The sequence below is a fragment of the Acinonyx jubatus genome, chromosome D2 (genome assembly GCF_027475565.1).
Source record: "Acinonyx jubatus isolate Ajub_Pintada_27869175 chromosome D2, VMU_Ajub_asm_v1.0, whole genome shotgun sequence".
Lineage (NCBI taxonomy): Eukaryota > Metazoa > Chordata > Mammalia > Carnivora > Felidae > Acinonyx > Acinonyx jubatus.
The window spans coordinates 72104657-72129601 of record NC_069393.1 but is presented as its reverse complement, the minus strand read 5'-3'; the positions used below and the strand labels follow the sequence as shown (position 1 = coordinate 72129601).

General features: G+C 52.7%; 1 protein-coding gene across 1 annotated transcript in view; it reads right to left on the bottom strand.

Annotated features, from left to right (window-relative positions):
- SLC18A2 (solute carrier family 18 member A2) overlaps positions 1–24427 on the bottom strand; it is a 38680-nt gene extending 14253 nt beyond the window's left edge. The window contains exons 1-10 of the mRNA XM_027063215.2: positions 24291–24427; positions 23734–23869; positions 21737–22088; positions 12599–12657; positions 12230–12313; positions 11808–11900; positions 10931–11020; positions 10770–10813; positions 10637–10697; positions 7965–8060 (exon numbers count right to left, since the gene is read on the bottom strand). Coding sequence (XP_026919016.1) covers positions 7965–8060; positions 10637–10697; positions 10770–10813; positions 10931–11020; positions 11808–11900; positions 12230–12313; positions 12599–12657; positions 21737–22088; positions 23734–23854 — 1000 coding nt within the window. The 5' untranslated portion in view covers positions 23855–23869; positions 24291–24427. The remainder of the gene's footprint in view (positions 1–7964; positions 8061–10636; positions 10698–10769; positions 10814–10930; positions 11021–11807; positions 11901–12229; positions 12314–12598; positions 12658–21736; positions 22089–23733; positions 23870–24290) is intronic.
- Between the last annotated feature and the right edge of the window lie 518 nt (positions 24428–24945).

Sequence of the window (24945 nt, the reverse complement as noted above, 5' to 3'; positions counted from 1 at the left end):
GGGTGCACCCCCCACCCCCGTTTTCCATAGATGGCAAAACAGCCTCAGGCCGCAAACACCAGTTTCAAGATCCTCAAGCAAAAAGCACTGGGGGTAAGCCATGAAACAAGAGGTTCATTTCCGCTCGAAACACACCGGCTGAGGCTCCAGGGGGTCCCTGTGACCTCACGGGGCCCAAAATGCAGCGCATCTCACAGGAAGGCTCTGAGGAGCAGACGGCAAATGGCCCTCCCTGTCCGATCCCTCTGCCCTGTCCTCCGCGAGAGCTCCACCTTCCTTGTACCTGACCCTGGCCGGCTGGCCCTCCCCGCATCGGTGAGCTCCTGGTGGGCAGGGACCCCTTCATCTGTTTCCACAGCCCAGCTCCGTGGCGGCACAGGGGAGGCGCTCAGCACACAGCCGACCGCTTAGAGGAGAAGGTCCCGCGCGAGGACATTCGCCTCCCACGACCGACAGTCTCGAGGGAGGCTGCCGTCCCTTGAAGGCAGGCACCGTGTGTCCAGCTGCCGGCCTCCCGGGGGTAAAAGCCTGCACTGTGGTCTGGAGCCGGAGTCCTCCTCCTTTCTGGAGCTTCCAAACTGGGGGCAGGGCCACGTGCTCTCTGGACCTCCGGCTCTAAGCTCCCTATCGCCGTTGCGACACGGTTTCAGCATCCCCCGCGCCGCCGGGGCCCCCGCCGCATCACGCAACCCACAGAACCAGCTCTGGGAACTCGGCCCTCGGTGCGCCCCTCACGGCACCCCACCTGGCGACTCAACAGGAGACCTCTAGCTGTGCTCGGGGACCCGGGCTGGGAGCCCAGTGCCCTCCCAGACAGCTCTTTAAAGATGGCTCCAACTAGGGGCGAGTGTCCTAACGCCAGGCCCTGAACTTCCCATCACTTCCACCCACTGGTCCTGGGGTGCATCCCGGAGCCAAGAGAAACTGCCTTCGACCTCTGCCCCCGGCCGGCCACCACAGCAAGAAAATGCAGCCGACCCTCTCCTTGGCTTCCCCAGTGAAACCCCACCGGGGCTCCGGTGGCTCCCAGGGACTGGCCATCTCCTGCCACTCCTCCGTCCAAGTTCAAGCCACTTCTCCACCTTGAAACACGGTGCGCAGAATTGCCCCGGCCCAGCTCCGTGCCGGTGCACAGCACCTGAGCGCTTGCGGCTCCGGGAAGGGAAGAGGGACCGAGTGTATCACGGGGCCGGCCCCTGCTCTGCACCCCGAGAGCCCCAGCTCACACAGGGCTCGTAGTGCACCGACCTGTGCCCCCACCAGGGCCCTGCCTCATCTCCACGGGCATCTTCAACCCTACGGCCCGACCCCACATTCTCACCGGAGGGATTCCTTCATGTCCCTTCAGAACTTCGTTGGTACCTGTGGGGGGATCTTTTTGAACTGTCATCAACTGGGCAACTTTGTCCCTCCAAAGCCTGTATCACCTGCAAAGGCAACAAGAAGTCTGTGTCGGCCCTTTCCTGACTCAACGAGAGAAGTGTGGACGGGCCGGGCCGCACACAGTGCCTGGAGCCACACGTGTGAGTGAGCCTGTCCTTCTGCTGGGCCGCTGCTCTCCCTGCGGGGTGCCTGCACCCCCCTCAGTCACCTCTGCGCGTACCACAAAGTTCACCCACGGGGATCGTCTGCCCCCCCCCCGCACTTTCATGGTAAGCCTGGCTTTGACCACGGGCTCGACGGGCTCGAGAGGGAGAGGCTCAAACCACAACGGAGCCTGCAAGGAGACGATGCTGGACCTGCAGCCCCAGAAGTGACTGTAGGAAGGAGTCCTTGGACTTCTCCCGAGCCCTCCCTGATGTCCCCAAGGGCTCCGTCTGGAACCAGGATGGGGCAACAGTCCCAGTTTGCCCTATGCCAACGGAGGCTCAGGAGGCTGAAGTCCTCACATCCTGGAGCCACAGCATGCTGGCAATCATCCTGTCCTTGAGTACCCAGCCAGGCCGGCACAGGACGTGCCCCAAGGTCATGGCTGCCTGGGAGCAGAGCGGGTCCCCAGCCGAGCACGAGAGTATCCTAGCCTCCATCCCACACTGCACCACCACGTCTCCTTAAAGAGCCAGAAGAAAGAGTTTGGCTCCACTCTTCTCTGGGGCCCATTCCTTAGAGCTTAAGTTTCCCCTTGGGGTCTGTAGGCATCACCAGGAACAGGGTCACTAAGCCTCCGGGTGCTGGGGCAGGGTACGGGGGGCAGGGGGTGTCATTTGACCCAGACTTGACGTAAAGGGAGACGCCACGAAATGATTCTCTTTCCACCCACCCCAACTCAGGGCCACCCCCAAATGGCAGCACAAGGGGCCAGGGGGATGGGCTCACACGGCCACCCTCTGGAACACGGGTGGGCTCCCATCTACCTCCTCTAAAAATCATGGCCAGACACGCAGCGTTCAACAAGAGCAATCACGGGCCACCCACGCGGCTGCATAAGACTGTTTTGCCTTGGCTTCAAATCTTACGGTCTTTCTCCAGAAATGACAAGGAAAGCAGAAGGGCGGGAGGGAGCCCACACACGACCCTGCAGCACAGCAGGCGCCCGAGCTGCCCCGGGGCCTCCTCTGGAGGACAGCCGTGCCCCGTGCTGGCGCTGGGTCCTCACTTCCACCCTCGGTCCTCACACCCCGTCGCCCACGGCGCCCTCCTCACGAGGCTCAGAGGGGGGCCTGCGGGGCTCCGGGGAGGCGGGCCCCAAGCTGCAGAGCCCACATGGGAGCGGTGCTCCCCTCACACTGGGGGCGATACGGCAAAGCAGGTACAGATACGGGACTCTCTTGACGAAACACGAGCCCATCTCTGAGACCGGAAGGAAATGACCTCACGGTGGACAGGTGCAGCGAGCCGAGGGGCTGGTGACCATCTGGCCTGGGAGATAAGCCCCACAGAGGATCCTGACGAAATCTAGAAGGCCCGCAGCCTGCTATCTAACCCGGAAGGCCCAGGCCGCTGAGGGCCTTTCAGGACTTTATAAAGAAAGCCTCAGGCTGTGTCTGGAGAGGGAGCGGGCAGGTGAGCGGAGGTGCCCTGCACACGGCCAAGGACGCATTCAGTCGGGAAGATAAGTCAGTCGGGCGGGAACGAGCACTTGTAAAGGGACGCAGGAGCTCCAGGGACTCGGTGCCCCAGGGCCACGGGCGCCCCCCGAAGACACACAGGAGGCCCAAAGCACCGCAGAGGAAGGCATCGTGATGCCAACAGCAGCAGCAAGACCTGAGAAGCGTCTCCCCATCTTTTGCAAAACCGCGATTACTCGGGGTCAGGAGAGGGCCTTCCCTCTGCGAAGTGGGGTGCCCGCTCTGGGAATTTGGAGTCCTTGCGTTGTCTCCACCGCCAGGAGGTTCAGAGCCGAGTTTCTGCTTCACGACTAGCCTTTCAGTTTTGCGTCCACGCTTTTTCCTCCTTCACCGAAGGACTCTTGTTGCTTGGGGCTTGGTTTTGGTTTGGCGACGTCATTTATGTACCATAACGTCCCCCCCTTTCGAAGCACACGGTTCAGTGGCTTATACTGGAGTCACAGGGTGGTACAACCGTGGGCATTATCGGATTCCAAAACACTTTCTTCACCCCAGAAACCCCACACCCACTATCAGTCCCTCCCCATCCTGCCCCGCCCCGAGCCATTTGGGACTTTTTACTGAAGGATCATTTGATGAAAGAACACGGATCAGTGGCGAATCCGTGCAGAGCCCATAAGGACTGGGGTAGGGACAAGTCTGAACCAGGAAGCAGCATGTGACAGGACCCCCCGCTGCAGAGGGAAGAGAAGGTTGCCTAAGGGAAGGTTTTAGGCACTAAAAACCGGCAGCTTCATTCAGAACGGAGAGTCTCCACCCAAAGTGGCAATTTGTAAGCTGAAAGAACTCTGCAAAGAAAATAAATCCCCAGGAAGGATAATCAATAAACTCTTTAAGAGGTGTGTGTGCAGGGACTAGCCTTGCAGAGATTAAAAATGTTCTAAAGCTCCAGTAATCAAATAGGAGGGTATCGGCGCGGGAATGCGTGCCGACAAGTGGAACAGAAGGAAGAATCCAGAAACAGACTCAAGAACACACAGCTGTTCCAAGTATGACAAAGGTGGGAAAATTCAGGCGGACTCCTAGGGGCAACTGGCCGGTCATACGGCAAACAGTAACACCAGACCTGTATCACACACCATATACCTAAACTAAGTCTGTGTAAATCCAAGTTTCATGTGAAAAACAAATCATAAGGGGAAACATGCATGAAAAAATAATAGCATGGGAAAGGTCTCATCTGAGCTTCAGATGAAATGACAAGGACATGAAGGGTCAAGGGGCTAACCCTGACTAGTGACATCTTAAATGATCTGAGTGGCGAAGAGAAGAGAAAGAAAAGAAGGAAAGAAAGAGAAAGAAAGAAAAGAAAAACAAAAGTCCACCTATAAAGTCAAAAGACAATACAACAAAGGCAATATTTGTGAAACATCTGATAAAGGAATAATGTCAATATACAAAGAACAATTAAAATCAATTAGAAGACAAACATCTCCACATAAAAAATGGGCAAAGTATGTTATTCATTGACTTCATAAGAAATCCACAGTAAAGGAAATAGACATAGCTAATATATGAAAAGATGCTCAATTGCGTTCAAAAAACTTGTAAAAATAAATCAAAATCAGAGTCCCCCGCCCACCCCTTTCTCACATATGCAGCTGGGGAAAGACTGAGAATACTGATATTAGTGCAAGGTTACCAAACATCAAACACCCACTGGACTTTCAGGAATCTTCCCTACAGATACATTTCCGAACATGAACAGGAATACAGGTAAGAATACGCTGCCGCACTATGGTTTCTAATTGGCAAAAACTGGAACTAACCCAAATGCCCAACCAAAGGAACCGGTTGAAAATTTATGGCCTAACTTTACAATAGAAAAATCCAACCATTAAAATGAACAATGGGCTTCCAGTTAACAGGGCAGGTAAATCGATAGGTTTTCTTGTCCCATTTTCTATCCCATTTGCCATTCCCATCCCAAAGTCCATTCAAATTTTAGTAAAGGAAGCCCCATGCTCTCTCCTCTATGCCCAAGGCCAGACAAAATGAGATAGGAGAAAATGCAGTCAGAGAGGGAAGCAGCAGCAGAGGGACAGCAGTGATGGACACGACAGAGAACACTGGAATCTTCCATCTGCACACGGAGCAGCCAAAAAGAAGCAACAACCTTTTGTGCCTCAAAACACAGGACACTCCGGAACTGAAGGCTCCGAGTACTGTGAATGTAAGGCTGAGGCGGTCAACTGGAAAGAGGGTTGAAAGGTTGTTTTAAGAGCAGTTGGACCCCGCCTAGGGCACCTGGGCGGCTCAGTCGGTTAAGCGTCATTGGCTCAGGCCTCGATCTCAAGGTTCCTGACATCTCACAGTTTGTGAATTCAAGTCCCACATCAGGTTCTCTGCTGTCAGTGCGGAGCCAGCTTCAGATCCTCTGCCCCCGCCTCTCTCTGCCCCTCGCCTGCTTGTGCTCTTTCAAAAATAAATAAACATTTAAAAAAAAAAAAAGACCAGTTGGACCCCCAGCCCTCTCTCTCACACACTCACCCTCTCAGGAGACAGTTTCTTTAGAGAAAGAAGACGAAAATGGCCCAGGGACCCCAGGCAACATGGAGATCAGGGATTACATAAGACGATGAAATGGGGAGTGAGTGGAAGTCTTCCTACCAAGTGGTAAGAGGTTGTAATTTCAACAACCTTTCCACACACACACAAAACCACTCAGAGTGAATATGAAAGGGCTCTTGAAATTTAAAATATGATGACACCGATTATAACAATTCAATAGACAGTTTAGACCATGAAGATGAAGAAACCAATGGGAAGAAGAAAAGGCAAAGTAAGAAATTACAAGCATGAAACACCAAGGGTCCAATACCGAACCAATAAAAGTAACAGTAAAACAGATAAAATGGAGTAGGGGAGACGATTAATTAAAGAAATAATACAAAATGGTTTCCCAGAAGTAAAAGAAACAGCTTCCCAGATGAACAGACTAACCAAGAAAGTTCCCAGTACAGAAGAAAACAGACCCCACTGCAAAAAAACGTCATGGACACTCATAACCAGAGAGGAAGAGATCCTTCTAGCTCCTACAGAGGACGGGGAATGAGAAGGACACTGGCCTCCTCACTAGCAACCCTGGAGGCTAGAGCACAATGGGAGAGTTGTCTCAAAACTGAAGAAAAGGGGCACCTGGGTGACCCAGTCAGTTAAGTGTCCAACTTTGGTTCAGGGTTGGTTCAGGGTTCATGGGCTCAAGCCCCACGCTGTCCTCTGTGCTGACAGCTTGGAGCATGGAGCCTGCTTTGGATTCTGTGTCTCCCTCTCTCTGTTCCTCCCCCACTCATGCTCTCTCTCTCAAAAATAAGCACAAAAAACTGAAGGAAAATAATTTCCAACCAAGAATTATATACCCAAGTAGACTAAGTCAACCAAACATGAGAATAAAGATGTCTGCAGATACGTAGATCTCAGAGAACTTTATCTACCATGCACCAACTCTCAGGAAGAAGCTAGAGGATATGTTCCATCATAATGATAGAGTAAACCAAGAGAAAGGAATATAGAAGGGAAGGATACAAGAAACAGTAGAGAAGCAAAGACGCCCAGATATTGGAAGAGGAAAGTCTTAGGATGACCTAGTGAACAAGTCTAGACTGGAGCAAGACAGAGTAACGTAGGACAAATACCCATAAACAAGCAAAAACACAAATAGGTTAGGTTTGCTGATGTACTTGGCCGTATTTACAGGGCCTCTCACTTTTGCCAGAGAGTTTGAGAATACATTCAGAAATGCTACATGGAAAGCTAAGAAAATGGAAAGAGATGGCAATGATTAACTCCAGGAAAAACAAAAGTTTGCAAGAAGAAATAATCATAAAGCCCTATATAGTTCATCTTTGAACAATTTTTACATAGTCACAATAAAGCCAACACTGAGTGCCAAACTGACCAACAAATATAACTGTTCTAGGAAAACAGAAATTGAGAAAACAGATAAGTTGGTTGTTTGATATTTTCAGGTGTAATAACAGCATTAAATCTTCATCTACTACGTTAGGGAGCTGGTAGTATCAGAAATGGGGGAATTTAAAAAACAGGAGTTACACATATTATTTAGAGACATAAATTAGCAGAAGAAACAACTAAAAGAGTTGAAGTGATTAAATCTGAAAAAGGGGATTAGAGATGGGGAGGCAATGGGCAAAGACTTCTGGCTTTTTCATTATAATTCTAATAATGCTATTTAACTTAAACATTAAGTACATGTGTAACTCTGAAAAAATCTAATTAATTTTGAAAATTAAATCTACCCATTCTGACATGGAAACATGGCCCAACAAGAGCTCACACAATGATATAAATGGCAATGTTCCATTCGGGTTGGGTTTTTAAGCATCTCACACATGGTGATAAATGCAGAACCATCTGGAAAGAGACACAAAACTGTTAACAATGACTATTACAGGGGACTGGCCTGGAAGGAAAAAGGTGAACATGGGATTTTAAAATTTACTTCTTTGATCTGTGTACTTTGGTTTTTTTTTTAAATAATCAAGTATGTATTGCTTTCTAAGTCAAAAATATTTTTAAAACAGTAATCCTCTTACGTACTGTTTGTTGTCAGCCTGTTTCACATAAATCTTACTGCTACCCACGTACGTTTAATATAACTACTAACGTCTAGTTCAGAAACACGGGCAGACACTGAATGTATTTTGCGTCTTGTTTCTGCCCAGGTCTCATGCCTCTTTGCTAATTCTGATTTAAAAACCTGGAGCTGAAACAGGCCCCAAAGCTCACTGCTACCCTATGCACAGACCCCATTAAGTATCAAACAGAAACAATCACTTTATCATCGTGTCACCTGCAGCTAGTCAGGGCTACAATGACAGGACCCACCCCGAGGACAAAAGTTCTAGAATCAGAAGCACCCACACCAGTCCTCACCCAGCTGCCACTTGCGGGAACACATGGTCTCCATCATCCAGATGGGCAGGGCTGGCTCCAGCATGGCAATCCCCATGTTTGCAAAGCAGATGGACCCTTTAAGGGAGGAAGAGGGTTAGTGAGCTTCTGTTTGGGGTCTCGAGTGTCCCCTACCTACTATTTCCAAACACAGTTAAACGCCACATGCCCACAGCCAGAACAATCCACTGAGATACCCAGAACATCTACTTCTGTAAGGAAAAGGTAATCAAAAATAAATAAAAGATAAATAAGGAAAAGTTAAAAAAAAAAAAAAAAAAGGAATAGTGAGGAGGCTGGATTTATTACTACTGTCATCATCACTTTTATCATGAAAGAATATTAAATAGATTAAATACTAATTAAAATTAAACATTAAGTTTAAACAAAGTATTATTTTTTTTTCAAAATAGCACCCCAGAGTCATAAAGGAATTGGAGGGAGACTCGGAGGTCATTAGGTTAACCGTCCCAACTTATTAATGAAGGACTTCCAATTTATTAACGAAGGAACTTGCCCGAGGCCACCCAGCCACGTGGGCCACTTCCAGACCACACACAGACTCCAGCAACTGGAGGTTTCTGCACCTAAGTTTTACTATGCGAGGAATACAGACATTTCTAAAGATGCCCTGGGATGCCCCCAAATCTGGTGCGTTCGGCACAGATGTGCCGTTGAGGGATTTTTTTTCATCAACTATACACATACGCTATCTTTGCAAATATCCACTATCTGTTAACCAGAACCCTTTGTAGATGTAGAACCATCGGGGAAAAGATGCACAGAGCCGTTCCCCACCGTGCTGGGAGCTTCCTGTGCTGTGTCCCCATGAACCTCTAATTTGCTAGAATCCTGATTCAAAGAACACTGTGTAGTGTAATTAAGGTGCTCACGTAATGCAGAAAGGTTTTTTTTCATGCTTTGGGACGTGACAGGTGGAACAGACAGAGGATACTGAAATGGTCCCCTCACCCTCCCGCTGTTTTCCTGGATTCGCTGTTTCTCTCTTGCCCATCTATTAATTAGGGCCAAATTGGCGCGGTCGTTCTGTCTCCCCTACAACCCAGGGCCCATAACCCTGAACCCCTCCTTGTCTACCTCTCACACAGCAAACTGATACCCCTGCTCTAAATCCCAGCAAGCAGGGACAGCCTCCAGGCTTCAAAGCCCACCGACCCTAAGCTGTTTCCCCAGCCCTGCCTTCACTTTCCCATGCAAACCCCACTAAAGGCTCTGGCCTAGGCCTTCCCCTGGCCCTTTTCTCCCCCAAACCCCCCACAAAACCTGGCGCTTCCCTACATGGCCCTGATTGGCACGGTATGCCTCCTTTCCTCAGGAAAACGTAAGAAATACAATCTTCTTTCAACATCCCAGACCTCTGTCACCACTCGGTCATCCTCATAGGTTAAAATCCTGCCAGAACAAATAAGACGCCGCCTGGGCCCCGGCTCCCCGAGTCGAGGCTGCTGGAAGTGTGGTAGCCTGTCATTCAATGCTGGGTATCTTTCCTCCCTGAGTCGGGGTGGGACAGTGAGGGTCAAAGAAAGCCTGAGGCAGGGGGCAGGGGGCAGGGGGCGGCAGGCGGCAGAGAGCCCCACTCTCCCCACACACCTCCTCACCCCACCTCGGACAGCCCGGGCTCCATGGGCATCTGGGCTCTGGAACCATCCCTGCATCTCGATGGGGGCACAGAGAGGTGCCCTGCATTAGGAGGGGTGCAGAGCCACGAGGTTTACCAGCAGGCATGATGATGGGGGTCTAGACCAGGGTTATACAGGCACCCCCCACCCCAATCCAGCAGCAGAAGGTTTAAACAAAGCCAGCCTGGCGTTTGAAAAAGGCTAATGCTCTTAGATAGGGCATGCATCCTGTTCACCCAGACTCCCCCAGCCCTACCAGTGTCCATGACCACCGCTTAGACAAATAAACCCTAACTGGGTCTGATGCCACACTTCAGGGCTGCCGTCTCCTGGCCTGTCCCCAAGGGCCTCTGCTGACCGGTGTCCGGGCCCAGGCAATGTAAGGTTGGTCCCCTGTGAGGCAGCCCAAGGCCTGTGCCCCTGAGACAGACGGTCCTGGGTGAAGTCTCTTGCATCAGTGAGGCCCACTATCCTCCCGACCAGTCACAGGACCCCAGGGCTTCCTTTGAGCCCATCGAGGCCAAGAACCCAAACACGGGACCTTCTGTAGCCAAAGGGGGTTTCCCGACTGGCCTCCCTGCTGCATACCATGCCCTCTCCGCAAGAAGGGACTTGTCCCCTGGGCCCTCTGGGGGCTCTGCTGTCAGCCTCTATTCATACCCGCCTGGTGAATCAGACTGCCCACCGACGGTGCCCACAGTGAGGCCAGAGACTCCTTCCGGAGGTTCAAGGCCAAACAGTGATGGCCGCTGGCACAAACAAACCTCTGTGATGGGGCATCTCCGTGACCCAGACATCTTTGCCCCAAATGAAAACCAGCAAAGGAACTTGGCTGAGGGTCAGAAATTAACGATGGAAGAAAGCTATTCCTTGTGACGTGGATGTAACCTCTTTGCCGTTCACGTTTCACGTCGCGACGTTTCCAGCAGCCAAGTGAACCCTGGTTCTCGCCATCCACCCCTCCCCACCACCCTTTGGCTGAGAAGAACCAGGGAGACTGGGGGGAAGCCCCACCTGCAGCAATGAGGATGTAGGGGTCCTTCAGCAGGGTGGTCAGCGGCGTCCCCTTCTGGCTCTGTCAACAAAAATCAGGGGTTAACAAAGTTGATGTGACCATCGCAGCGCCCTCCTTCCCCGGGGGGCTTACCTCTGGCTGCACCCGGGACGGCTGGAGCACAAAAAGCTGAATAGCTACGACAGAGGGAGAAAAAGGATAAAAACATGTGGCTCCAAGCACCTACTGACATGGGTCACCCGACACGGGTCACAACCAGTGAGATCACGGCAGAGGTGCCCGCGTGGACTCACCTCCATCCAAGAGCACCAAGGCGGCCAGCACCAGGAACGGAGCCGTCTTCCCCACAAACTCGTAGAGCACGCTCCCGAAGGGGGGGCCCACTGCAAGGAAGAGAAAGAGGGGCTGGTGCCAGGCCCCGCGACTGATGTCCCCCCTCCACCGTAACCATCCGTTTGTTTCTCGAGTTTGTACTTTGTTCAAACACCTATTTGGGGTGACTGCCCTACATTCTTTTCAGTAATTTCAAGTTGTCCTGGGGACTTCCTCCAAGCTGGTTTACACCCAAGACACGGGCAAGAGTGTAGAAGGGTCACCCCCAAAGTAAAGACCAGAGAGAAGCCAGACCCAGGCCACACACGGCTGTGCTGCTTACGGAGCAAAGGAACATGGGTCCGCGGGGACTTGGCTCCTTATAAACCAGCACAGCGGAACTTCGGGCTCCCAAATGAAGGCCGGAAATGTGACCGAGAAGGGAGAGGACCCAAAGCTCCTCTCAGGGAGGATAGGTGTCCCCTGGCCGGGGGTGTCAGCCAGGGCAGGTGAGGAAAGCGGACTTGGAAGGTGGGAAGTCCTCAGGTGGGATGGTAACTCAGAGGATGTGAGAGAGGAAGGATCTTGGCAGACCATCCCATTCCTTCGTTTTACATCTGGACCCAGGGTCACCCAGCAGGTTGAGAGGCAGATGCAGAGGCAGGGAAGCCCACGTCCTCCTGGGTCAGGAAGGTCCCACCAGTTTTCCAAGGCTCCATGAAAGTAGGGAATGAAAAAGGGGACAGCTGGGGGAGTCTGTCAGCACGAGCAGACCCAGAGTGGACTCAGGGAGCACTGTCGCCCTCCAATGCCTGCCAGCCCCTCCCCACAGGCTGCCTCCAGGTGCCCCTTGCCCACCTAGGACCCCCATGGCCAGGCCTCCCAGGGCGATGCCCATGGCGTTGCCTCTCTCTTCGTCATCCGTGTACACGCTGGCCAGCATGCCCATCCCTAAACAGGAAAAGAAACATTCAATAGCAAAGCTCTCAAGGGAGCACAAAAAAAGAATAACCTGTGACTCGCCTGCCCTCTCTGGCCCAGACTTGTGATCTCCCAAACCCGTCAGATTCACAGAAAGGGAAGACCAAGCAGAACCCAAAGGAAAAAAGCAGTGCCCTTCCTAAGAACCCCTCCCCAGGCACCACGACTGACACCTCGATTCCCCACATTATTCCAGCTAATTCTACAAGGGGCTGGCCAGCCAGGGCAAGGTTGGCGGCCTCCTCAACGGACTGACACCCCCCCCAGGGAACGGCTGCCTCGGGTATCTGCACACCTACCAGCTACAGAGGAGCAGGAGGACCCGATGCCCTGCAGCGACCTGGCGATCAGCAGGAAGGCGTAGCTGCTGGAGAAGGCGAACACTGCCGAGGGACGGGCCCGGCCACGCATCAGTGCCAGCCTGGTGCCGTGGCCGCCCTGCTCACGTGGGCCCTCGGAAGCCATCCCTCACCCCGACGGTGCATCTCCACGCTAACCACACCATGCTTCTGTACCACCAACAGCTCTATCGCTGCCCCCCCCACCCTTCTGCAACCTTTACCAACGCACAAACCCCCCACCCCGGGGCTGTGTCCTCAATTCCCCGTGTGTGGTCCTCAGAGCCCATCCCATGACCCCCAGGCCGAAGGCAAACATCAGACACTTACTAATGGTGGACACGAACATGATGCAGAATCCCGCAAACATGGGAATTGGGTAGCCAATTCTGCAAAACAGAACCACGGGGAGCATTTGGTGACGGCTTTGTATTTTTTTAAGGCTTCAGGCGGAGCCTCTCCTGCCTACCCTTTGGGGTCAGGCGGATAAGGGTTTGGTAGACTTTTCTAAAAATTCATGGACTCGGGGCTTCCTGTGTGACCTTTTTGTGTTTGTCTTGGAGCAACGTGAATCCATTCAAGCACTGCCACTCTGCACAGAGGTTTCTCTGGGATAAACGTTAACACAGTATTGGCAAGTAATCCAGAACACGTCTAAAATACACAGTCCCCGTTTCAATCTTTTTTTTTTTTTTTTTTTTTAATCTTTCATTACGGTCTTTGCTAGTGCTTCTCCAAAGGGACAAAGGCAATCAAATGATTGTGGTAAAAGGTCATCAAATGATTCAAATGGCAGCAGGGATGATGACACTATATCGGAGAGCATCAGGGTGCAAGGAAGTCTTCAAGTCTGTCTTCACTCTGACCCCAACGAGGCCAGCCTAGAAAAATGGGCCTTGCGGCCAGCGCAAAAATTCAACATCGCAACCGCTCTGAAAGAGCCGCTGTGCATACAGGGCTCGGCCATCAGGTGGACGGGGCTGGTGGGGAGACCCTGGCCTTCTGGGCGTCGTACCCCTGGCCGGACACATAAGCCAAGCAAGCCTCCCTCAGCCCCATGGAGAGACCACTGGCCACCTCCCAGCACCGGAGTGAGGGAACAAGGAGATGTGGATGATAAACTGCTACCGGGCACCTGGGACGCAGAAGGTGCTTCAGAAACTGTTTCCTCCCTTCCCTCTGCTCTTCCTTCTTTCCTCTCTGTTCCCGCACAATAAGCGGGCTGCTTGGCTCCTGACGTACGGATGGGACAGGAGAGTGAAGGCAGCCTCCCGGCCCCTAGGACCCTGGGAGGGAGGGGGCTGACACCGGCTGAGTTACCGCCTTCCAGCTGGTGCGTGTCAACCCAGAGCAGCCCAGAGCCTCTCCAGGCTTCATTTTCCTCCAGCCCTAGACCCTGTGGGTCACGGAAGGAACCAAATGAGGACCAAGGAAGTCTGGAGTCCCAGTCACTCAGCCTGGAAGGGCTCTTGCATTCCAGGCTCAACTGAAACATCACGGAGACAATACCTTCTTTTAAAATCGCACTGGGGGCGCCTGGGCGGCTCAGTTGGTTAAGCGTCCGACTCTTGGTTTCAGCTCAGGTCGTGATCTCAAGGTTCATGAGATCAAGCCCCACATCAGGCTCTACACTGACAGCATGGAGCCTGCTTGGAATTCTCTCTCTTCCCTTCCCCTGCTCAGGCGCTCGCACGCTCTCTCTCTAATAAACTTTAAAACTGTTTTTCAAAAAATAAAGTTACATTCAATTCTCCAAGTACTTACACCCTTCAGCTCAATGATTTTGGTAAGGGCAGATGACCACCTCCCCGCTTTACAGATGAGAAAACTGAGGCACAAAAAAGGGACTTGTCAAATGTCCTAGGGCTAATTTCACTTGCAGTCATCCTGTACAGTCCAGGGCTCTTTCCTACACACTTCACCACCCCTCCCCAGGACAAACGCGGCTTTAAATAGAACCTTTCTAAAAGATCCTAGTCCTACTCCCCACCCCTTTTTTAAACTGCTTCTTGCACTTCAGAAACTAAGTAGCAAAAATACAAGTAGCAAATGGAAATCATGCCAGATTCCCAGACAGCTCTCCCTTCACAATCCCATGCATAAATTCCCCCACAATGACCTGAGGTGAACTTGTAATTCACCAGTCCCGGCTCAGAGCCCATCAGGCAAACCAGGAAAGATACCAGGGTTGAACTGCAGTTCAGATCTCCTTCAAACGGTAGCTTCTCTAATCTGGACTAACCTGCAGCCGACTGGTGTGTGCTCTTTATTCAGTCGGGCAAAAGAACCCCATTCACAACACCACATCCTCCACAGCACTACCGGAGGCTGAACAAAGAAACTTCCAGGCGACTCGGCGAGGAGAACCCACGAGCAGTTTATTCTTCTCCACAGCTCCTGCACATCTTGGGGGTGCGGGTGGGGGACTGGAATATGGCAACATTTGTAGCGGCCCTGGAATAAAAGGCTTCTCACCCCCTTTCAACATACTACTTGGAAAACAGTATTTTGTCAAAGCTGTTGGAATACCAGTGAAACTATGCTCAGTCTGCAGCCTGATCAACTGGCCAAGGTCACCTGGCAGGACACATCTGGAGTTGCTTCCTCTTACCAGGAGACTCTGGCATTCCCCAAGACCGTAAGTAGGGGGTTAGCGGGCGGGTCACTTGTGATTCCCACTGCAGCTCCATGAGGTCGTGGCATTATCCCCATTTTTTGGATGGCTACAATGAGGGCTAAGAAACTTATGTAACGTGCCCCCAATTCAGGGTAATGGGCATATCCTGAGTGCCTAGGGTGTGCCGGCTCCTGCCAGCACACGCTTTGGTGGGGATGCCCGTTACAGGAGCACAGCTTCCCGGGGATGCCCGTTACAGGAGCACAGGCTCCCCACCCAGTGAGAATGGATGGTCCACGTTTCATTTAACACCAGCTGGCTCTGTACCCACAGAGACATGTGCTTACGTAGGATTCTTTCTACCGAGCCTAGGTGCTGTGTTTTCTTTAAAAACACCGCAGCTGGGGCGCCTGGGTGGCTCAGTCGGCGAAGCGTCTGACTTCGGCTCAGGTCATGATCTCGCGGTTCAAGAGTTCAAAGCCCCACGTTGGGCTCTGTGCGGACCGCTCAGAGCCTGGAGCCTGTTTCAGATTCTGTGTCTCCCTCTCTCTCTGACCCTCCCCTGCTCATGCTCTCTCTCTGTCTCAAAAATAAATAAACGTTAAAAAAAATTTTTAATAAAATAAAAATAAATAAAAACACCACAGCTACTGTTGTGGGGGGGGGGCGGATTTTAATAAAGCATGTATGGAATAACCAAATGGCAAACTCAAAGGCTGGCCAGTCCAAACCCTCATGCTGGATGAGAAAGCAGAGGTTCAGAGGTCCAGCGGTTCAGCCACGGTCGCAGCGCCAGCTGACCGCTGTGCATACCGCCAGAAGCACCTTTCCCTGGGGCTCAGCCTCAAGGCAAGAGGGTGCAACGGGCAGATCCCGGACTCCCCCACCCTCAAATTCTTCTGGCTCCCTGAACACCCACCTCCGAAGGAAAGTTGTCTAATGCCCCAGGGTCCCTGAGAGATGGGCAGATCACCAGCGCCCTTTCTCTTTCCCCACGATGTCTCCTAAGTGGACAGAGACTCAGCTGACATTAGTCATAAACATCTGAGTCAGCCTCTCGTCCCCGTGCTAAGCAGAGTTAGATCTGAGGCAGCAAACCTTGAACGAAATATCCCGTTACTATCCCCTTATGCGTCATCCCAGCCCACGGTCATCCTCGATAGAGCATCAGGGAGCAGATAATCTAAATGGAATAAGACAAAAAGTCAGGTATCGAATCCCTAGACAAAAGTGCCAAGCGATAAAAGTTATGATCATTATATATACCTCCACACCAGTGGAGAAACTCCATGTTCCCTAAATCGTCACCGAAAATCAATACTTTTGTCTTTAATAATTAGTTTACCTTTGCCATAGAGCCTACTGCAAAGCTCCATTCTCAGGCCTGTTAGAACCCAGGCTCCCTCTGCCCGGGGAAAGGACAACGGCAAGGACACAAAGTGGGGGGTCCAGAAGGGACGAGAGGAGGCATCTCCCTTCTTGATTACCTTGTAAAAGGCAGTACAGGAGGTGAACGTTAGTAAATGGAATGATTCATGTGCTAAGACGTACCAGGAAGCTGACTGTCGTTCGTAAGTAAAACAACATTCTTAGGTTTAGTCCTTAGGTCTGTCTTTTTCAGCTATTAGGTGCAGGCAGGGAGTTACGTGAGCCACGGACTTCTTACATCCGTGGGTAGGACCCCTGTTCCCTGACACAGGGAACAAGCTGGGGGGGGGGGGGGCGCAGCTCTGCTCCCGTTAGAAACACCTGATTCCACTGGCGGTTTCTCTGAGCTGGAGAAGCCAAGATATCCTAACAACACCATCCTAACAACATCTAGGATGGGAGAGCCCTTTCCAGAAGGGCTGGTTTCCCCGTCCGCAGAGAAACTGAAAAGGTCACTGCTCATTCCCACAAAGCTCACTTCAGACCAACTGGCTGAGGCTGAAGAAAAAAAAAAAAAACCATTACACCGAACGTTCTGTAGAGACTTCATGCCCTGTGGCTTCCTTCTTGTCATTCAGATGTTAGCTAAGATTTGTGACGAGAAATAACGGGCTCTCAAATATACTAGGTAACTATGGAAATAAATTAAGCCACTGATGCTGGCTTGATAAAAAGCAGACCACTGAGACAATGACAAGCTAAGGAGGAAGCGAGGGAGCTGTCCCCAGCACCCGCGGTTAACTCTTTCCCCAGCCCTGGGGCCAGCGCGTCCGGAATAGCTTTTGGTTCTCAAAAGGCGACTACTGTAGAAGCCCCATGTTAAACAAGTGAAGACCACAGGGCCACATTTTTAGGCAGGTCTACGGAGAGATACGTAAAGGTGCTTTTAATATCGTTGACCTGCCTGAATCCCCGCCTAGGTCTGCATACCCCTGAAATCCACTCGCGGGGCAGACGGTAAGAAAGAGATCTCTTAACACACAGCGGCAATCGTGAAATGAGTAGACCGGAATTATAAAATAAGTCACACGAGCCTCTAAATAAATTAATTAATTAAATAAAAATCAAGTCAACCAAGGCACCTGCAGGCTTTGCAAAGTGTGTTGTTGGATACGGGATCGCTACACTTGCCAAAATCAAGTTGGCTCCGTCTCTGGTCACGTGTTTTAGAGTAAAACCACGGTACCTGAGACCAAGTGAAATCAAGAATTGCCTGTGTCCATATGGGCAGCCCAATGAACACCCAAAACATTTCTCACGGATTGTCATTTCTTACTTGCAGGGTTTGGAACGAGAGCTCTTACCCAGTATGTCAAACAACAGACCGGCAGCTTGCTTCTTGCATCACCCACCCATAAAAGCCACTCATGCAACAGCCTCTTGACCACGAATAGGAGGGTCCGGGCTGGGACGCATGTGATGAGGGCGTCCCGCTTGCAGCACGAGGCTCTAGAGAGGAGTGGCCTTCAGCCGAGCCTCTCGGTAGCTCCCCCAGTCTTTGGGGATGTCTTTTCCCCTCTGTCAGAAGCGCTGCAGAGGGTGGCAAGCTGGGCCAGATCATACCAGGGGCTGGAAAAAGATATTTTTCTGGGGCTGGAGACATGAGGGAGGGTCCCCGTCCAAAAAACCAGGCTGGTCTGTTTCTAAACTCCCTGCCTGCTGATTCAAAGTAGCAATCAACAACTATTTGGGCTTTCACTAGCTCGGCCTGGTACAATCAGAGAGAGCCCAAACGGATACAAGAAGAACAGATTTCTGACTTGCACTGTTGATTCTGAGTAGCTGCTCCATGTCAAAACTACAACACTTAAGCAGGTGGAAAGAATAGGAAGGAAGGAAGTCACCCAGACAGAGAGAGTCTGGACACTGGCTTTAGTCCTGCTGTCTGTCGCCAGGGGCAGTCCCTTTCTCTTCCCATGCGGCAAACTCCTCCGCCTAGAAGGTGGCAGGACTAGCCCCAAAGCCCTCACTCAGCCTCCTCTTCAGGCTCTGATGCCCCGTCTTTTTAACTCCTCCTTCTTTAGTCAGAAACACATCAACCAACTGTAAAGTGCTGTTTTAAAAACACTTGTTTGCAACGCCGAAAATGTGAGTCACACACATCTCGTTCGTCATTGAAGATGCGATTGGCACAAATTACATCAAAAGACTATTTGCGGCGGCTCAGAAGGGCAAGTTCCGTAAAGGAAAGCGGGATGCATCGCTCCCCTGAGCAGAGCTGCCGAGAGCCCAGACTGCTGCAAGTCCCCTAAATCCATGTCCACTGGGCTTGGAAAATACACAAATCATGATCATTGTGAAGGAACAACAGAGTTCACGCTACAACACCAATGTGACAATTTGTCTGCATTTCCACATTACAAGGCAGTGCTACAGGAGGGATTTTAAATCTGCCGGGCAGCGGCGGGAACCAGGTAGGGATTAAAATTTTGGTCTAGCTCAATTGCAAAGTGGATTACCCATCATAAGAATAGAATTGGGGCGCCTGGGTGGCTCAGTCAGTTGACGGTCTCTTGATTTTGGCTCGGGTCATGATCCCAGGGTCATGAGATAGAGCCCCACACTTGGGCTCTGCACTGAGCGTGGAACCTGCTTAAAACTCTCTCTCTCTCTCTCTCTCTCTCTCTCTCTCTCAGTCTCCCTCTGCTCCTCTCCCCATCTCACGCTCTGGGGCACCTGGGAGGCTCAGTCAGTTGAGCGTCCAACTCTGGCTTTCCTCTCAGGTTGGGATCTCACAGTCGTGTGATGAAGCTCCACATCGGGCTCCACACTGGGTCTGGAGCCTGCTTCAGATTCTGTCTCTCCATCTGCCCTCCTCTGCTCACAACATGCACATTCTCTCTCCCCCCTGCTCTCTAAAATAAAATATGGGGCGCCTGGGTGGCTCAGTCGGTTGAGCGTCCAACTTCGGCTCGGGTCATGATCTCACGATTCCTGGGTTCGAGCCCCGCGTCGGGCTCTGTGCTGACAGCTCGGAGCCTGGAGCCCGCTTCTGATTCTGTGTCTCCTGCTCCCTCTGCCCCTCCCCCGCTCACACTTTGTCTCGCTGTTTCTCAAAAATAAATGTAAAAAAATTTTTTTAAAAGATTAAAAAAATAAAATAAAATAAAAAACAAGAATAGACTGAATTTCACAGATCACAAAACAAAATTAGGTTTCTCTTGGCTTTTTTTTTTTTTTTAAGCCCGAAACAGGAGTCTTGGGTAGCTACAACATCAAAGCATTTGGAATATTTAATAGGCAAACGGTCTCACCGGCTTTAAACAAGCTTCTTCCCCATGGCATAAGCAAAGCATTAAGAGCAAGAATAGGGTTTTTAAAAAAGCTTTTCACATTTGCATTTGGAAGACTGGAACACACCATTTCGGCTGAGTTTCTAAGTACTGCATTACACCGTACAGCTAAGAATATTCGTGCCCAAGTGATTGGCAAGACATTATGACAGTCATGTCCTCAATTTTCCTCATATAGGATTTGAGCTGTTTGCTCTCTCAGAATACAAAACCCGGAGACATTTTCTGTAATTACACCAGATGCGTGTTAAAGAAGCACTCTTAAGGGCTGAGGAAAGAAAGAAAAACAACCCCACGACTACCGAGGTCTGTTTGGTTTTCCTGCCGAAGAACAGAGGGAAACGGCACCTGGCGGACAGTGTTTCTGGGTGGCCTCGCAGAGCACCTGTCCTTGCGAGGCGGATTTACCTAGCGTGTTTTATGTGGCAAATTTATACTATTGCTGGACACAGGAGGGCTGGACACAGCTTGGGACTGTTCAAATTTATTCAATGGCACTACCCAGTCCAGAGAAACAAACTGCGGAAGCTTAAAACGTGCTTCCCTCCAAATGGCCGTGGGTATGTGACCAGCACCCTGTGTGTGTGTGCGAGGGCGGCCTGTGCCGGGGGACGGCAGGTGGGGCGGGGGAGGTCAGAGCTGTCTAAGCCTCTGCACCACCGCAGACCTCCTCCGCCCCGCCCCAGAGCTGGCCCCTGCTCTCCCAAGGGCCCCGTGCTTGCTTTAATGCTCTGTTGTTACAATCTCGAAACGCTCTGTATCTGAACAAAGAGCCCCGCAGATTGCGGAGCTGGGCCCGCACCCCCTAATCCAGGCCAAAGAAACGTAAGGATGGCCCTGATCCCAGATTGCACAGGTTGACCTACCGAAAACTGTGCTTGGTTCACGGACTCTAACGTGGCTTTGGAACCTCTAGTGGCTCTCAAGTGCACCCCCCACCCCCCACACACACCAACAAAACCCCCTCCTCTCTCTGCCTGGCACTCAGGGCCTCTTATAGCCTTGCCCTGCCCAGTCCCCACTTGCCCTGCCCCGTCCCCACTTGCCCTGCCTTCCTTATTCAGCCCACCCTTCTACGTTCTCTTTTCCGGCTGTCACCTTGGTCTCTGCTCATGCGTCTGGGCCTGGTTCACAAATAGGATCCCAGGCACTCCCCTCTCTACTGTTTTTTGGTTTGTTTGCATTTCTGCCTTTCAGGCTACAACGTTTATATGGCAGTCTGCCCCCACCACTCATACTGTACCAGCTCTTCGCAGCTGACACCTTCAGGGATTGCCCTCTCCCTTTCTCTGCAAGTGCCCTGCCCGGTGCTTTCCAGCCCCTGCCGTACCAGGCAGAGCTAGGCCAGCTGGGCTGCGGAAGGATACTTGCTGGATGGCCACCGACAGTGGAGGCGGGAACAATTATTCAAGAGGAGGCGGGTCCCCCCCAAAACATCCAGAGCATCCAGATTAAAATAAAGCTAGTTTGGGCGTTATCTGGGGGCATTCGCGGCTGGTTTGACTGATCCAGAAAACAGGCTCGATACGCTCCTCTTTGTGCGTGTGGACACAGCTGAGTAACCGGCAAGGGGGCTCATTACATGCCGTGGCCTCGGCGTGAGCTTAGGGGTCCATCTTTGCAGCAGGATTACTGGTCTTCCCCACTCTCTCCCTGGCCGTCTTGACCCTTCCCCACACCAGCACTAAAGCAAACCACCTTGGCTTTCTAGAAGGAAGCGGACGGCCAGAGGAAGAAGAAAACACAAAGGCGGGTGACACACAGAGCCCAACGATGATGCCACGGCGGCTGCAGAGTCAGTTCCTGCCGCCCAAGGGCAAGTCTGACAAATGTACTAACGCGACACAGCATTTGGACGGAATCAACGTGCTCCCACCCGGGGAGGGCCTCTTTATTCTGTTTTAGTATTTCCTTACTTTCGGAGCAAGAGAGGGGGCAACAAAAAAGGCTGAACACGTGGGAAATCACGATGAAGGAAAGAAACCCCAAAGAAGGAGATCAGGTTTCCCCCAGCTCGCCCACCACTGGTTTTCCGCACTCTGATAAATGAAGGAGAAACAGAATCCCAAAGAGCAATGACCTGGGAAGGACATGAATAGAAGCCTCCTTGGCCAAAATAACGGAACCTACCTGTTGGTCAACAGTCCTATGAAGGGGTTGGTGAGGAGCTGGATGGTGGCTTTAGAGGCAAACAGCAGGCCAACTTGAACGTTTTCATTCAGGAGGTCTTTGTTTTCGCTGGGACAGTCAGAAGGTGCGGTGGACGTGTTCGTCACCGTGTGCTGGGTGCTGGCCGCAGGTGGCGGCCCCCGCTGTAGCTCTCCGGTGCTATTCCCGGTGACCATGGTGGTGTTGTCGTAATAAGAGAAGATGTTCTGGAAGCGGCCCGAGGTAGACGCCGTGAGCACTGGCTTGGCGGTCTGGACTTCTGAGGCATTTTTCTCGTGATTAATGCTGTACAAGTAACTCGGGATGATAGGGACTGGAGACAAAAGTAGAACAAGAAGGTCAGGGCTGCACGGAAACCACCTGTCATCAGGACAAACGACAGCAAAACTACAGTCGCATCAAATGCCAAACGAGGCCCAGAGAGGTCTGCCCCTGCGACAACACCCCTGCCTGGACCCCGGGATAATCTCACAGTGCTGAGCTCTGGCCAGAGAGAGCAGAGCCCCGGGAGGCTGGGAGCGCTCCATCTGCCCTCAGGGCCGGTGACTGTGCAGAAGTGACCTGCCCCGGATTCTTGTCCTTTGTGGGGTTTCTCATTACAGGGCTCCCTTACAGGAATATTTTAGGAAAGGAAAATGTGGTCTGAATTCTGCTCAGGGCCGACCTGGGATCAACGAGAGCTCCTCAGGGAGGGACTCAGACCTTCAAACGAATGAATCGAGGAAACAGAAACCTAAATTTCATTATGTGTCTCAGGGAAAAATAAACCCACAGGAGAAGGAACGCTTTGGAGATTGTGCGACAGGCCCACTTCATCTTTCTGTTACCCGAGTGGGAGTCTGCGATTTTTCGGCCAACCCAGAAGATGTAGAAATTCCGGAGACTTCCACCCAGGCAAAGAAAAACGGATGTTAAAGCACCTGTGGGCACCTGCTGACAGAGCACTCAACACAAAGGAGAAGCAAGGCTGTTCTGAAGTCAGATGAGCCCTATCACTCTGATAATCCCGATAATCCTGCAGGTGGGAATCCATGAGAGGAGAGAAGGGAAATAACCCACCCGGAGAATACAAACTAAAAAAAGAATTACTCATTAAAACTGCGGGCATTTAGTTTTTTTTAACATTTATTCATTTATGAGAGACAGAGAGCACAAGCAGGGGAGGGGCAGAGAGAGAGGGAGACACAGAATCCCAAGCAGGCTCCAGGCTCGAGCTGTCAGCACAGAGCCTGATGTGGGGGCTTGAACTCATACACCATGAGATCATGACCTGAGCTGAAGTCAGATGTTTAACCGACTGAGCCACCCAGGCACCCCTAAAACTGTGGGCATTTTTAAGGAAAAGCATACCAAATGCTTTGCTGTTAAGAGGGCTAATTAAGAGACCTGGATTTTAATTCGCCTCTCAAAAATCCATTACAGGAAAAAGACTAAAACCAACACCGTTCAAACTGTTCTGGAAAAGGTCCTACAATGTTTCCATCTCGAGCCATGCACCGATACAATATATTTAAATGTCACTTCCTTTTTTCCGGGGAGAGAGGCTGACTTGCTCCTTTAAATGTTAAGCCAAACTGTCAGCCCACCTTGCTGGTTAGCATAGTAACTATTGTAACGTGATCTGGAACCCTGGGAATTGCCAGTTCGTAGTAGAAATCTTTTTCATCGCGGTCAAAGCAGGCGGGGGGGGGGGGGGCGGGAAGCAGGAAATTATCAGGAGGAAACACAAGTTCTGGGTCTTAACAGATGTCACATTTTTTGACCTGACCACCAGGAAAACGAAGCCACAAAACGCGGCTGTGAGTCGCCCAGCGCGGCAGACTCGGGGTGGAAGGGGATGCGTTTTTTTTTTTTTTTTGCAAAGCGTGTTCTGCAACTTTCGCGGGGGGCGCGCTCGGGTAGGTGGAGCCCCCAGGGAAGGGGCACCCGGGGAGCGGGGCCGGCCGGTGCGAACGTACCCACGACCGTGAGCAGCATGTTGTCCAGCAGCAGCGCGAGGAACACGATGAACAGGATGAGCTTCCGTGAGTGGCGGCTCTCCAGCAGCCGGCGGAGCAGCGCCAGCTCGCTCAGGGCCATGGCTCCGAGGCCGGGCTGCGGGCGCGGCGCGCGGTGAGGGGCCGCGGCGGGTGCCGGGGGCTCCCGGCGCCCGCAACGCCCCGACCTCACCGGGGCGGAAGGAACGGTCCCGGGGCCGCGCGCACGGGCGTCCCAGCCTCGGTTCACCTGCGGCGGGCGCGTTCTCGGGGGCACCTGCGCTCCGGATCCTTGCCGCCCGCGAGCGGCGTCGGGGCCCCCCCAACCCGGGGCCGGCGGGGGGTGGTCCCGCTCTCCGCCGCCCTCGAGGTCCCACTCCTGCCACCGAGCGCTCCGAAGGCGCCGCGGGCCCCCGCGCCCCGTGCGTCCTGCGCCCCGGCGCCCCCCGGCCGCCCCGGAGACGGAGACCCTCCCGCCCCTGGGGTTCTTCCCCGCCCTCCGCCGGGCCCCGCTGTCCCCGCGCCGGGTCCCGCGTTACCTCGGGGTCGCCTGCCCTGCGCCGTGGGCTCCGTCCGTCCACTCGGCTCCGGGTAGCGGTCTCCACCCCAGCGCCCCGCGCCGCCGCCGCTCGCTTTAGCCGGTCCGGCTCTGACGTCACGGCCGACGGGGGCGGGAGGGCGTCACCTTCCAGCCCCGGCCTCAGCCCCCCGCCCGGACCAGCGCCGGCCTACCCGGCTCTCCGCCCCCGACCGACGGCGCCCCATCCGGCTCCACAGACGGTGCCCCATCCGGAGCCGCCCGGGGGGGGGGGGGGGGGGAAGGGGGGCGCCAAGGGAAGAAGTCAGGGCCCCCACAGCGGGACGTCAAGAGTCCTCAGGTTAAGGTCAAGGGCCAAGATGAGGAGTCGGGGATGAGTGCTTTCACCTGGTCCCAGGTAGGGGCTGGCTGCAGCTGCTCTATGAGCCTCGTGCCCCTGAGCTTGGCCGTGAGGACCTGAAGGCTGGTGGATGAGAGTGCCAGGGAAGGGGGTCAGAGGGTGTTGGGAGCCAGGGACAGATCTCTGGGAGGGAAGCCACTCAGCACCCCGCGGCTCCCGCGCTCGCCCACCCCTGGAGCAGGATGCAGGGTGTCACTGTGAGCCTTTGGGTACCCTCGAGTAGGAGGTGTGGAAACAGGGAGAAAGGGGACACCTC